The sequence below is a fragment of the Polypterus senegalus genome, chromosome 6 (assembly GCF_016835505.1).
Source record: "Polypterus senegalus isolate Bchr_013 chromosome 6, ASM1683550v1, whole genome shotgun sequence".
In the NCBI taxonomy this organism is placed as follows: domain Eukaryota; kingdom Metazoa; phylum Chordata; class Cladistia; order Polypteriformes; family Polypteridae; genus Polypterus; species Polypterus senegalus.
The window spans coordinates 111,921,458-111,937,272 of record NC_053159.1 but is presented as its reverse complement, the minus strand read 5'-3'; the positions used below and the strand labels follow the sequence as shown (position 1 = coordinate 111,937,272).

General features: G+C 39.4%; 1 protein-coding gene across 1 annotated transcript in view; it reads right to left on the bottom strand.

Moving 5' to 3' along the window:
* Positions 1-5,605: 5,605 nt before the first annotated feature.
* The window catches only part of LOC120531405 (intelectin-1a-like), a 44,728-nt gene continuing 34,518 nt past the window's right edge, over positions 5,606-15,815 (bottom strand). The window contains exons 4-7 of the mRNA XM_039756793.1: positions 14,146-14,304; positions 11,539-11,659; positions 6,674-6,777; positions 5,606-6,284 (exon numbers count right to left, since the gene is read on the bottom strand). Of these exons, the coding sequence (XP_039612727.1) occupies positions 6,138-6,284; positions 6,674-6,777; positions 11,539-11,659; positions 14,146-14,304 (531 nt within the window). The 3' untranslated portion in view covers positions 5,606-6,137. The remainder of the gene's footprint in view (positions 6,285-6,673; positions 6,778-11,538; positions 11,660-14,145; positions 14,305-15,815) is intronic.

Here is a 15,815-nt window from a genome sequence, read left to right as displayed (position 1 = left end):
CTGAATAGAGCTGAGCAGCATAAGAGCGGTGGAAGGAGAGGGCTAGGAAGTGGATGGCCTTCATTAACAACCCATTTGTGTTCACCAGGCAGCTCTTAGGGCAGAAACACAGTGGACGCTTGGGGTGTCCAAAGGAAGAAGTGGATCAGCATCTTCACAGTACTTTTAGTGACCCCAGCAGAGATCAAGATCTAGGGAATGTGGGGCCATGATAAGACCACTGGAGCTTGTCGAGGCATTTGACCTGAGGAAGCCATCCCTGAAGGAAGTGTAGAAATTGGTGAGGAAAGTAAGGTCTAAGTCAGCACCAGGACAAAGCCTGGCAACTTATAAGTTGTACAAGCAGTGTCCCAAAATGCTGCACCAGCTTTGGAGGATCCTTAAGGTCACCTGGAGAAGAGGCAAAGTAGCACAGTAGTGGAAGGAGTGTGGATCCCTAAGGAGGTGGATTCTAAGAAGATCAGCCAATTTAGAATTATCTCATTGCTCAGTAAAGAATGAAAAATATTCTTCATTCTTTACGTGTCCTGGGTATGACGTTAAACTGCATCTGGTCCTGCAAATGGTCCTCCATCTTGCAGGGAAAGCCCTTGGGATCCCCATCCCCGGAAGAGTCAAAACCATTGGAGAGCCAATAGGGTCAGGTCTGTTGGGGATCAGAAGTGGTGTTGTGCTAAGGCATCGCCCGCTGCACAGCAGCACTTGGGTCCCAATTTGAGGTGGCCCATCCGGGTAGGCGCGTGGAATGTCTTCTATCTCCAGCAAGATGATCATCTTCCTCTGCTGTTGAAGGAGCTGCGTAAACTCTGCATTTCAGTGGCTGCACTCTCTGAGGTGCGCAAACCTGGGACTGGCCAGATCTCTGTAGGTGGATACACCTTTTATTGGTCTGGTCGCTCTAATGGCTGTGATACTCATGGAGTAGCTGTTGCTGTAGTGGATTGGCTTCTTCCGATAGTGTCTAATGTCAATCCTTTAAAGTAGCGTATTATGAGACTCAGATTATGGCACTCCCTGGGTGCCTTGTCTGTTGTCTCGGTGTATGCTCTGACCGCGGTGAGTGATGTCTCGATGAGGGAGACATTTTATTCGCAACTTTGCTCAGTGGTTGATGGGTGCCCACAAGGTGACACTCCTCTGGTCATGGGTGGCTTCAGTATAGCCACAAGCATTGACAGGGCTGGCTATGAGGATTGTCTCGGACCCCATGGGTCTGATGACTGTGGTGAAAGTGGCTCCATGTTCCTTGACTTTGCAAAAGGTCAGGAGCTGTGAATCACTAGATTCTGGTTCCAGCACCCTGAGCCACATTGTTGGACTTGGTACTCCAATACAAGTGGTGCGGTGAAGGAGATTGATCACATCCTCAAGGGCAGATGCTAGAGTCTCTTGCAAAGCTACAGGGTCTACAGAAGTGCCCAGTTTGTGAATTCTTTTTTTTTTTAAATTAATTTTATTGACAGTTTGTGAATTCTGACCACAGACTTGTTGTTGCTACTCTTAGGATCCAGCTTACAGTAGGTCCAGTAGGTTACCACCTATTAGCAAAATGAGACTGGACTCGGCCAGGCTCCAAGACTAGGCTGTTTCTAATGATTTTGCACACAGTTTGTGTGAGGAACTTGCGGATTTGGGTGCGACTGCTGATCCTAATGTGATGTGGGAGACCTTCTGTGACAAGACCCTGAAGGTTGCTGTGGGTTGTGTTGGTGTTGTCGGTGTTCCCAGAAGGAGATGTTTCATCTCACAGGGCATCCTGGATATCATCGATAGGAGTCACAGCGCACGGCTCAATGGCAACTATGGTCTGTACCGGGAACTAAAAAGGACAGCTGCAAGAGTTCTGAGGGCAGATAATGAGGCGTTTGTTAGAGGAATCTGTGAGCAAGTGACACACCATCTGTGGTCTAGCAACCCACGTCCTGCTTAAGAACAATCGAAGCATTATGCATATCCAAATCTGTTCCTCGGAGAGTCGCAGTCAGGGCGGCTGATGGAACGGTCCTTACAGATGACGCCACACTTGTGCCCTGGTGGGCTGGCTACCTTGAGCAGCTGTTTAAAGTTGATCCTCCGGATAGGACATTGGATATCTCTTGGTCCATGATTCTTGAGGCCAATCCTCCAATTGGCTGTGAACTACCCAATCTCAGTGAGATTGCACAGGTGGTGAACTAGCTGAGAGGAAGTAAAGATGCAGGGATCTGTTGTATCCGGGGTGAACCTCTCCAGGCTGGTGGTAAGGATGACCTCCTGGCATTGCAAGCAGTCTTTGCTTCCATTTGGGAGACTGGCATCATCCCAACTGACTGGAAAACAGGACTTGTCGTCCCTATCTGGAAAGGGAAGGGTGATCGCCTGGATTGCGGCAACTACAGGAGGATAACATTGCTCTCGGTGCCGGGTAAGGTCCTTGCTAGGGTTGTCCTCAATAGGATCTGTGATCACTTGCCCACCTACCAGCGACCAGAACAGTCTGGTTTTATGCCTAAGAAGTCTACCATCAACTGCATCCTGGCACCGAGGGTTCTCATGGAGCGCAAATGTGAGTATCGGCAGAGTTCCTTTGCAGCCTTTGATGATATTCATAAAGCGTTCAACTGTGGGACAACCCTGAGGATCCCTTTGAGGTTGCTAGATATCATGAGTACAGAACCTCTGTGTTTTTCCCAGTTGATTCTGGGGTTTGTCAGGGGTGTGTTTTTGCTCCTACTCTGTTCAACACTTGTATGGACTGGGTGTTGGGCAAGGTTGTGAGGTCCAGTAGCTTTGGGGCATCTGTTGGTGAAGAAAGATTCACGGATCTCGACTTTGCTGACGATACTGTGATCTTCGCAAAGTCAATGGAGGTTCTGATAATGGGCACTCAAGAGACTGAGTTAGAAGTCTTGAGTGTCTAGGCTTGTGAGTTTCCTGGATAAAAACCAAGATCCAGGCCTTTAATGACCTCTCAGGCACAGCCTCTCTCTGCGGAGTGAGTGTCGACCTTGTCGAGAGGTTTACTTACCTTGGCAATGACATTCATGTCTCTGGTGACTCTTCCAATGAAGACAGTAGATGGATTGGGAGAGCATGGGGGGTCATGAGGTCGCTGGAAAGGGGTGTGTGGCACTCCCAATATCTATGCAAAAGGACAAAGGTCCAAGTCTTTAGAGTCCTGGTGCTTCTTGTCTTGCTATATGGTTGCGAGAAATGGATGCTATCCAGTAACCTGAGACAAAGACTGGACTCCTTTGGTACTGTGTCTCTCCGGAAATTCCTTGAGTACCGTTGGTTTGACATTGTTGCTCATGAAGTCTCGAATAAGGCACATTACCTGCATTGTGAGGGGAGCATCAGTTGCGCCACTATGGCCATGTGGCGCATTTCCCCGAGGGTGATCCAGCTCGTAGGATCCTCAGGGGACCCGAGTGGCTGGACAAGGCCAAGGGGTTGCCAAGGGGTTGCCTAATGTAACACTTGGATGCGGCAGATAGAGGGTCATTTCCGGAGGGTGGGACTGGACCATGTGTCTACCTGGGGGGTTGCCAACCGGGATCCCTGTTTCATCATGTGGTGGGTGGGGCAACGCACTGTACCTGTGCATGCTCCCCAACTTGACTTGACTTGATTGAAGCTAAGCGATTGGTGGGCTTCTTTTACAGAAATGTGTATATTGACACCTGGGATACTAGGCTGCTTAGAGCACATGGCGGTGATCACACAGCTCCTTAGGGATGCCAAGGAGAATGGATGACATGGTGGTGCTCTGGTTAGACCTACCCAATGCTTATGGCTCAATGCCCCACAAGATGGCGTTAGAGACGTTGGTAAGGCACCATGTTCCTGTTTGTAGTAAGGGACCTCATCCTGGACTATTATGGCAACTTCAGCTTGAGAGTCTCATCAGGGTCAGTTGTATCAGAGTGGCGTAGATTGGAGATGGGGATTATCACAGGTTGTACCATCGCAGCGATCCTGTTTGCTCTGGCAATGGACATATTGGTGAAATCCATAGAACCAGAGTGTAGAGGCCCCAAGTCCAGGATTCGCCAACCACCAATTCATGCCTTCATGGATGATTTGATAGTGACTATGGAGTCGGTGCTTGGAGGGAGATGGATCCTGAAAGGGCTAAAAAGATTAATGGGATGGGCTAGGATGTCTTTCAAGCATGAGAAATTAAGATTGTTAGTCTTGAAGAGAGGCAAAGCAGTTGATACGTTCCAGTTTTTCATTGGAGAAACACTCATCCCAATTATATCTCAGGAGCTTGTAAAAAGTCAGAGGAAGATTTTTGACAGCAGTCTCAAGGATACAACATCCATTAAGAGCAAATGGGAGGTACTTGAGTGGTGGCTGAAAGATTTTGACAAGACAGGCCTTCTGGGAAAATTCAAGTCGTTTATTTACCAGCATGGGATTTTATCAAGGATCCTGTGGCCTTTGCTCCTCTAAGAATTTCCAATATCAACAGTTTTAGACCTAGAAAGGAGAGCTGTCTGTTACCTGAGGAGATGGCTATGTCTACCAAGGAGCTTGAGCAGCATCACACTTTATAGGAACCCCTGCAAACTGAGACTCAAGGTTTTGTGATCAAGAGACTTAATGATTAAAGTTTCTAGGGTATGGGTGTCAGTTGGGACCAGTAGGAAGTGGAACGCAGATGATGCAGTGGAGCAAGCAGAATCATGGCTCCGCCATAGAGCCTGGTTGGTGCAGTAGCCAGAGGAAGAGCGGGGATAGGATCAGTTGCAACCGCATGTTTAGACAAAGCTTGGGGGAAAAAGCAGAGGTGCCAAGTTATTGTAAACAAAGAAGAATTAAATTATATGCCTGATATTTATAGATGCAAGCAATAGCTTTTGAATACATTAAAATGACAAATATCTGGTTTAGAACACAGGCTTTCAATTAATAGCTGGCACATGCAACAGTGTTAAGTCAGACTATAGTGAGAAATCTAGTCTACTGACATTTCATTGAAGAACTGAAGGAGAAGAAACTTTTAAGCAAATCCATTCTTGTTCTGTGCACAGCATATAGTTTTCTCAGATATAAATGTAATGGGCAAGGTTTGATTCTCATGCAGTTTCACAAAACTGAGGCTAAAATTAGTTTTGCAGGTGATTACACAAATACAAATGTGAACTAACTAAAACGTATTTTGTAATGGTTTTAAAAATTTTTGGGATGAAAAATACAAGGAATATTGTTCCCTAGAGGCTTGTTCACACATATTTACCTCTGTTCTTCTCTGCAGCTACATAAAGCATGTAATCTGTCAAATCCAGTAAAGCCGAAACCATTTATGCCTCTCATTTACATCACTATGCAGGAGTGTTTTTTCAATGTGACATGCTGCATATTTTCCACATGAAGACACAATAAAATGCCCCATTGAACAGATGACTGTGTCTGTGCTGCTTGCCCCTTGCTATAACCCAGCATCCACTCTTTCTTGATTTCTGTAGAAGACTTTGAGGTCAACCCTCTCCAAGCATCCTGGAACTTCAAGTTTGTTTTCTGCCTCTGATGTGTCTTTAGAATTACATTAATCAATATTGTCATCATAACTGACAAAGTAGGGATTGTACTGATAGGAAATGAGTCCAGTGATCTTCTTCTTTTCACTAGATATCTTTATTTAAGTACAGTACTAAATAATAGGCAGATACATAAGGAATCAATGGTATGTAAACACTTCCAGACAGGAAATAAATACCTTTCTCCTTGTGTCTCTGGCATGAATATTGCTGTAAGCGAAACGCAGTATCTTTCACTAATTTTTTGCATATCATTTTGCTCATCACTACCAGATACCATAGAGACTGATCCAAATAAATGTATAAAACTGAACATCTTTCAAAAATTACACAATCCCAATATGACTGTAAGTAGGCAAGTAAGCTAGAACAGGATAAAAATGAACAGATGGATGCATATAGACACTAATAGCACATTTTTGAGTGAACTTTTACTTTCCATTCAGCTTGTATGACAACACATTTTGACTGTTTAACTCTGACTGATTTCTCTATTGCTATTTACCTGTAAAAACCTAACAATTCTATACCATGACAGCTGGAATAACAAAACATCAGAGAAATGTGTGTTACCACAGATAAAGCTTTTTTAGAAGGGGTTTTGTAAAGAGTTCAGCGGTAAAACATCAGGACTGATGATTCTGTTATCTTCTGAGAAGCACTCCAGCCTGTGTGAGTCCCATAGCCATCCCAGTCCCAAGATGCAAAGTCTCCACACTGTCTTGCTGGATTGAAATATCCTCCTCCCCCAAAGCAATACTATTAAAGAGAAAACAGGAAATATCTGGATCTTAAATGGAAAGCTTTCAAGTTGTATTTTGAAAATATTTAGTTTCATATAGTATGCTGGTGCCCTTTATTAATATTTAGTTTATACAGTTAATATATATAGTTTTATTAAAATATTATTAATGCATTAGATATATAAAAATAGAGCAAAAAAGCAAACCTTATATTCATTTGTTTGATATGTTTTTAACTTTTTTACATAGCTGTAATAGATTTGAATCTTATAGTCAGATATTTGAAGCAAACATTTAAAATTAAAGTAAAGAATTTAGATTCAAAGAAAAGCAGAAGCTCACACATATTCATGCAGAAGAGTGTATCAGAGAAGGCTACCATCACTCCACACTCAAACTACTTACATGTTCACTGTTGCAGCCAATTACTTTGACACCAGAGCAGACTGCCATTGGGGTTTGTTCATAATTAAAAACTCGAAAACTTACATATCCTGGCTCTGTCTCACCTACAAAAAAAGAATCATAAATATCTCATTGTTTGTCACACAGAAAATTATGTTTATCATGGAATATACTGCCAAAATAATCAAAAGTTGAAATTTAAAGCTATAAAAGTTTTCCATGCTGTTTGCAGTAACAGAGATGATCTTCAATTGGGATATATAATTTGAATGTGTGAAAATGGATGACAGGTTTCTGGTGGCTAGTCCCCTATATCATGGTACCAAAAAATATTTGCTGCAAATCGGTTCTGAAGAAGGGTGTTCTGTGTCTGTAACAATCAAAAACAGTTGGGAATTTCCAAGATGATCTACAATTTGCAAGTCCCGTTAGTGTAAACAACATCAGTGGTGTTGAAGCATGGCTTCCGCTTCATTCTTCTTGATGAAAGCCAACTAGTGGTATATGTTGCAATGAGATGCACAAACGTGAATGACTTGAGAGACTCTCAGGACAGGTACTTTAGTAAGTATGGGACACAACTAGAGCTTTACCAGCAAGCATAGGTAAAGTTATCAAAAGCTTCGATATGTTTGGGGGGTTGTGACAACACAGCCATTGTGTGGGTTTGGCTTGATCAGATTGTGGTGCCCAAATTGATATCTTTTCATGGGGCCCAAAGTCTCTAGATGCACCCCTGTTTAAGGGCACAGAAGGTGATGTGACTGTATCATTAAGTAGAGTCCATTATGAACATTTGAAGAGCTGTCACAATTTTAAAGAAGTACTAGGGGGCTCCACCCCCAGCTCGCTTTGCTCGCCAGCCCCCATGTTTGTTTAATCAGATATACAATCTTAAAAGCTTTTTTTTTCCTTTGGAATTGTTTCAATTTCATTACTTGCACTTTTACTTTAAAGCTTCAGTAAAAACAATATTTGGAATGACCTTTTCTTCAAGATCACATTGAATTTTGATTCCGTTTTTGGAGATACATTGTGACAACGCAGCGTATAACTGCCCATGAGTTAATATTGTTTCTTTTTCTCTAATAAATAATCCAACTTTTTCTAATGTTTGTCCCTGTGATTTGTTAAGTGTCATAGCAAAAGCTATTCTCACGGGAGACTGTAAAAATTTTAATATGAATGGCCTATCAAGGTCTCCTTTGGTGTCTAATGTTATTCGCGGAATATATGCTACATTACCTTTCTTGTCACCTGTTAAAATTTGCATTGCTTCTCCGTGATCATAAATATACTCCTGACTGAATTGTGTTTTCTCGGAAATTAAACTTGTCTTTGCTTTAATTGTTGCGGGACCATAGATTCTCATGGTGTATGGTCCATTATTGTGTAAATCTATGTTTTGAGCATTGAATGATGTGAATGCGAAAAGATGATTGTAGACTCTTATATTTTGCCTGTAGTGTTTGTGGATTCTGCGGTGGGCTGGTGCCCTGCCCGGGATTTGTTCTGACTTGTGCCCTGTGCTGGCTGGGATTGGCTCCAGCAGACCCCTGTGACCCTGTTTTCGGATATAGCGGGTTGGGAAATGACTGACTGACTGAATGTTAGTGGATTTCACTTTCCCCAAACATCAGATCTTTTAATTCTCTTGGATACACCTCCTCATTGTGTAGAAACACTACTTTTCCCTGATGGCAACATCTATAAGTCTCTGACTTCAAAGCCTTACAATATTTCCATACTTCTGACATATCACCTATGTCCATATACTCGATCTCTCTTCGCCTTTCTGTTATTTCACCGAGTAATAATTTCTCTTTGTTATCGCTAATGCGATCTTTACTATATTTTTTTGATACTTTCTAATTTTTCTGCTTTTATATTCTGTAACTTGCTCTGCATGTATATCGCGCCTACATTTTTTTGTGTCTTTTGAATTCCATTGTTTTCATTATCTCTAACCTGCTTAGCATGTGTTTCACCCCCTCGTTTTTGAACCTCTTTATGATGTTTTACTTTGTTTTCTACTCAGTCTTTTATTTCTGACCTCACTTTGTCTCGCTATTTTTTCAATTACACCTGGTCTGTGGTGATAATTTTCCCTTTTTTGGAGTAATAATTGCTGTTTGCGCTAATGCGATCTTTACTCTCTTTTTTTTATATACTTTCAAATATTACTGCTTTCATATTCTTTAGCTTTCTCTGCATGTGTATCGTGCCATCATTTTTTTTGAGCCTTTCGAATTCCACAGCTTTCATAATCTCTTATCTGCATTTTTTTCTTTTCAACGCTTTTGGGTGACTTTTCTCTGTGCTGCTCTTTCTTCTTCGCTTAGTCGTTGACGTTTCATCTAGAACGTATTATCCTTATATGCTTTATATGAGCTGAGAGCAGAGGATCTGTGTCTGCTAAAAGTCTTTACACAACTGAGAGGTTTGATGACCATGGTTTTATTTGAAAATGGTTGTAAGTATTGCGTGACTTGCAAGAATCTCATGTTCTACGTACTCACAAGACGGTCTTGGGACAATCTCTTTTGTCTTGCAGGTCTTTTAAGTGTCTTCCATGAAGATCATGTCTCATCTCCCTGGTCTCCCTTCCAAGATTTTTTTTTATAATAGACATTTTAAACAGTTTCCCCAGACGCCAAGTGTAATACTAAACTTGTCATGCTAATTGTGCTTAGGTAGTTCTTTGCACAGTGAAACTGTCTTCAGGATAGCACCAGTAAGACAGACTTCAGATCAGTGCTTGGTTGGAAAGTAGACTTTCACCCATGAGCTTGTGCTGCCACTGTGTGATAGCAGAATAACATTTAAAAAAAAAAGTCAATTCCTGCCTCGTTTACACAATGAAATATTTAATTAGTAATAAATAAACATATAAATACAAATGTAGTTAATAATGATGTAATCAACAATTAAATATACTGCATGCATTAATCATAATGCATATTAAAATAACATGTCATCTGATATGAATGGCTTTAAATATTTAAAGCCATTCAAATTTGTTTGGCAAAAATTACAATAATATCCTGATCACAAGATGCACAGAAAGCAATTTTCTGTTTTTTTTTATCTACATTAGATACCGGGATATCATCTTTGCAATGTTTTTTGCAGAAATTTCTTAAGAACTTGATTTATTTGCTTGTGTGTTTCACATACTGTAATTGCTTTTTTGGATATGTATTTTTTTAGATAGAATCTTAAATATGTTAATTAAATTAACTTTGGGTGAAGACTGAGTGGCCTGAGACTGAAGGATCTGATCAGTGGTGGAGCCAGCAGGGAGTGAAGGGTGTTTGCCCCGTGCCCACTCTAAAGGGAGGCCGACAAACATGACCCAAAAAAAAGTCTAACAACATTCATGCACCCTAATGTGAAGCCTAATGTAAATATTACAGAATGCAGCTTTGAAGTTTTAAAAACGCACATGTTGATTGCATCAACATTACAATGCCACAAGATTATTCCCCTACAGTCTATCCTACTAGAAAATGGGTAACTACACATCAGGAGCATTGACGTTCATAAAACAGGGAAAAAGAGCTCTCTGTGTTTTAACTCTGATTCCATTTACACTCTTATTTACTTCAGGACAACTGACAACTATGCCTGATCACAACTGCAATGACGAAGGTGTATGAAGAATAACAAAATGATGAAAGGGAGAGAGAGAGACGGGTCATCTGATGAAGAAGGCAACTAACATTGAAAACAGTACAATAGATACAAATGAGAATGATAATAATGATTGAGAAATGAATGTTTACCACATTTTGAAAATGACATTGTCAGTTGCCAATCACAATTTACCAGTGGCAACTCCTATAAAATAGGACATTTCTAACAGTTAGTATATTAACAGTAATAATTACAAAAAATTATATATCATGACAGTACTAATTCAAACATTTTTATGATATCTTCAACATAACAGCAGAAAATAATGACAGTAATTGTAAAGATGAACTATATAATCAATCTGTATGTTTTCAAAATAGGTTTCTACAGATTACAGATAATCACAGTAATAACATGTAACCTTAGCAAGTCTGTTTACAATGTGTAACCTTCATCTTTGATCTGCTTACTTGCGCAAGCATCGATGTCATCAGCGAGTTTGCTTACTGTCCCTCACAGGACACATGCCGTAGGCTTGTAAATAAGCTCACCTTTTACATTAGTTAAGGAGATCAAATTGTAATGCAGCTGTTTTGGTGAAGAGGTTTATACGCACGTATAAGAATGCATGAAATATTAAAGACCAGGTAGAACGGTTTCAAAATGGGACTCACTCCGTTATAGTCTCCGAGCAGTTTAATTTTTTTTATAAAGACATGGCACTTTTCTCTTATCTCAACTAGCAGTACGGAGGAAAAAAGAAAAGTGTTTTGTTTCAGAAAAGTGTCCAGGGCCATTTGCATTAACTTTGCTTTTCATGTATTTCTGTTTTTTTTTACAGAAGTACTACTAGTTACCTATCTGGGTGGAGGTTCTCTTTGTGTTTCTGAGGTTTTTTTCTGAGAACCCCAGTTTTCTCCCAGACCTTAAGGTGAGTGTCTAAGGTCTTGGCTTATAGCCTGGGAGCAGCTACTGGCCAATCAGGGTGAGTTCCAGGATTCACACAAGCAGATTGAGAAGATGAATAATGAAGAAATTTTTCTTGCTTAGTCTTCAAATCATAATTGACTAAGATCTTGTAGAAAAAAAATGTGTGACATTGTCTTAGAAAAAAAACCCTACAATACATCTCTTTACAGATGTGTTGTTCTTAATTTCACATGATAGTAAACTATCCTCACCTTTTTTTCACAAGTGCACTTTAAAGTCTGCCTGTTTCCAACACTTACCATATGTGTTAGGCCCATACATCTCTTTGGTTGATGTTGCATCCCCAAAATCAAACACAATGGGAACTGATGGCCCATTGTCTGTTTTGCAAGTACCACCTTTATATTTCAGAGGATAGCGCTGAAATATAAAAGCATAATTATTGAGTAAGGCACATTTAATTAGATGAATACAATTAAAACATTTAAATATAATTTTGTTTTGCTTCAACGTATTAGACACCTGATACCCAAATTTCAGCTAAGTAAATCACGAAATCTGAACTCAGACTGTTTATAATAATCAGGGTAACAAGTCATTTTGAGTTTTTATATATGTGAAATGCTGAAAAATGCACACAAATGCACAAGGCCCTAAATGTCAGATGTTTTTCAGATGTTCTTACGTTAATGTTCATTTTGAAATCTAACTCCACAGCAAGCAACAGATAAAATCTACAGTAGATTTTTCATCTGCAATGGATATGGTTTCTGAAAAATTTTTCACATCATTATCAGTACCTGTATTGAGTAGAAAAGTAATAATAAGACAAGTAGCACACACAAGAAAGATAACTATAGTGGTGAGTGGCACTGTAATCTATATATCAGACACCCTGCTTATCAGAAACTAAGATTATATCATTATAGTGGTGGCATGCTAATACAGCAGGTAAACATTAATGGCTCTGAGCTCTCTTGTCTGAAGTTGATTAAGAGTTGCAGTGCCAATTGTGCAAATATCTATTGATAAATGAACAATGGGTTCTTTAATATCTCAAGAATTAGTATCCCTGGTGTATCTATGTCTGTAATGGTTACACACCTATGTGTTTAAGAAATAGTACAACAAATGACATACTGTATGTACTGAGATTAAGTTTAAGACTTAGTGAATAATTAGTAAATATTCATGTATCAACTAACCTGTATTATTCTGTTAACTCTGAATTGTCTGAAGCAACAGAGAGAGAAAGTTACAAATATTTAAAAATCAGGGTTCAAACAAAATAAGATAAAATGAGAAAATAAGTTTCATTAAATATAATTTTGCTTACCCAAAAATACATCTGAAAGTCAAAAATACATTTTGTCATGAAATGAAAGTTGTTTGCAAATTGGGTAAGCAAAACTTACTTGACAAGTTTTCCTAAAATAATCTTAAACACAGATTCCTTGATAAGTCCATAAACCTTACAATAAAGAATTGAAGATTTAATGTATTTATTAAAAAACGTTTCACAATCTTAGGTTTCATTTTTTGCCGTGATAATTAAAAAACAAAAGTTTATTAATACCTAACAGTACAGTACAAACTGTAGAGAATTTAATGCTAGAGAAGCACCTGCATATTCATTTAATGTGTATTTTAAAATAATTGTTTTTAAGGCTTACCCAATACAGTTATAAGGTTTACCAAATACAGTTATGTTGTTCCAACTTTAAGAACAATAAATTGCTTGACTGTGGGGGTATTGGCCTTGCCACAACATTAACTTTGACTTGTGGATATTGGCTTTAAAAAGCTGTACAATGTTGCATTTTCTCTTCTTTTCAGTAAAAATACACTTACAAGTAAACAATGTTTGGTGGTAAAAAATAGAATATAAGACATTAAGAAATTAGTTGGCATAAACTTGTTTCAAGGAATACAAAGTTCATTATTATTTTTATCACAGTCAATCAATGAGTTAATAAACTGAGAGACCCCTGGATAGTTAAAAGGTAACTGTTCTAAGAAGTTATAGTTTACTTTAAATCCTGACAAGGCTATTATAAAATACCTTTAACATCATGCAAATCTCAGGTTCAAAAAAATGTAATTCAATTCCAATTACTCCTAGATAGCATACTACAATAAACAAGCCTAGAAAAATATACACTATTAAAAATTTAACATTAAAAACACAATTAATGTATGCAAGGAAAGCTTATCCAGAAGCAACATATTTAAAATCAGGATATAGAACCTTTATGAACCAGTACTTAATATGATCAACAAGGCACAATTATAGGTTGAATTCTTTATCCAGGTGATGCACCGAGGCCCAGTTGCCTTTTGGCTGTATTTTCAAAGTGCTCCATTTATCTGTCATTTAATCATTAACAAGTTTCAATACCTTTACTGGTCTGATGTGCCCTTCTAACAGTGCATATCTGTACTTGTAATGTCAAATAGACAATAAAGTGGGGAAGATTTCATTAATATAGGTATTCCATTAAACAATGATGGATTTAATTATAATGACACAATGTAAAAATGCAAATGTAAGATTGCACCATCCATAGGGTTTGAAAGACATGGCTGTTGACAGCTTGAAGAGCTGAAAAATATTTATATGATTAAAATGGAGTATTTATCAACATTTCCATTTCACTTGCTCTCATCTGTTTTTCAGTGATGCATCATATATTGAAATTCATTAAAATAACAGACTGAAAATAATAATTTCAAGAAAAAAACTGAGCACAATCTTTGCAAAAATAAAAACAGAGAGGAAGATGATACCTCGTTTAAAAAGCCATCTTTTGCAAGCTATCAAGAAACCTTTGTTAGATTTTGCCTCAATGTCACTAACATTGACAAGGAAAAAATAAAAAAAATTGAATTTTCTAAATGAAATTTACCTGAAAAAGCTCATAAAGGTTTCCACCATTGAGAGAGAGAAATGCACTGTTGGTGTGGTAGCGTATTATAGCAGAGGCTTTCCAGTGTTCCATGGCAGCATCATTTGGAACATGCCAGACAGATACATCCAGAGCCTTTATGTCATAATATCCAACATTCTTAAAAAGAATAAAAATGATCTATTATTAGAGCAATCACAAAAATGCCATTTGAAAAACAACTTGTCTTGTATTTTATTACACAGGCATTCACATTATTTTTAAGTACTGTGTAACTTTATTATAGATCAACCCAGCCACAGGGGATGCACAAAACAGTGTGTTTGTTTGTGCCGATCCCAAGCCTGGATAAATGGAGAGGGTTGCGTCAGGAAGGACATCCGGTGTAAAATTTTGCCAAATCAATATGCAGACAACAATGCAGATTTCCATACCGGATAAGTCGAGGCCCAGGTTAACAACGACTGTCACCAGTACTGTTAGTCAACAAGGTGCTGGTGGAAATTGTGCTACTATTGGCTGAAGAAGGAGAAGAAGAGGGGGAGATGTGTCTGGAGGAGAGGAGGAAGGTAAAGAGAGTGTAACTGAGGGTAGGAACTTTGAATGTTGGCAGTATGACTGGTAAGGAGAGAGAGTTAGCTGATGTGTTGGAGAGAAAGAAGGATGGTGGTATATTGTGTGTGCAAGAGACTAAATGGAAGGGTAGTAAGGCCGAGTGGATCATAGGTGGATTCAAATTGTTCCATCATGGTGTGGATTGGAGGACAAATGGCTTAGTGATTATTCTGAAGGATCAGTATGTCAAAAATGTTTTGGAGGTGAAAAGAGTGTCAGACGGAGTGATTATTATGTAGCTGGAATTTGAAGGTCTGATAATGAATGCTGTTAGTGCATATGCCCCACAAGTTGGGTCTGCGATGGATGAGAAAGAAGATTTCTAGAGTGATTGGATGAAATGATGGACAATATGCCCAAGGGACAGAGAGTGATTGGAGTGGATTTCAATGGACATGTTGGTGAAGGGAACAGAGGAGATGAGGAGGTGATGAGTAGGTGTGGTGTCAAGGAGAGTAATGAAGAAGATCAGATGATAGTGGACCTTGTGAAAAGGATGGACATGGCTGTGGTGAATACATATTTTAAGAAGATGGAGGAACTTAGGGCAATGTACAAGAGTGGAGGAAGATGCACACAGGTAGATTATATCCTGTGCAGGAGGGTCAATCTGAAAGAGATTGGAGACTGCAAAGTGGTGGCAGGGGAAAGTGTAGTTAAACAACATAAGATGGTTGTCTGTAGCGTGATGTTGGAGATCAAGAAGAAGAGGAGAGTAAGGGTAGGGCCAAGGATCAAATGGCAGATGTTGAGAATGGAAGAATGGACGGTTGAGTTCAAGGAGAAAGTAAGACAGACACTGGGTGTCAGTGAAGAGTTATACCAGACAGCTGGGCATCTACTGCGGAAGTAGTAAGGGTGACAGCAAGAAGGGTGCATGATGTGACATCTGGACAGAGGAAGGAGGAAAAGGAAACCTGGTGGTGGAATGGGGAAGTACAGGAGAGTATACAGAGGAAGAGGATGGCAAAGAAGAAGTGGGATAGTCAGAGAGACGCAGAAAGTAGACAAGAGTACAAGGAGATAAGGCGTAAGGTGAAGAGAGAAGTGGCGAA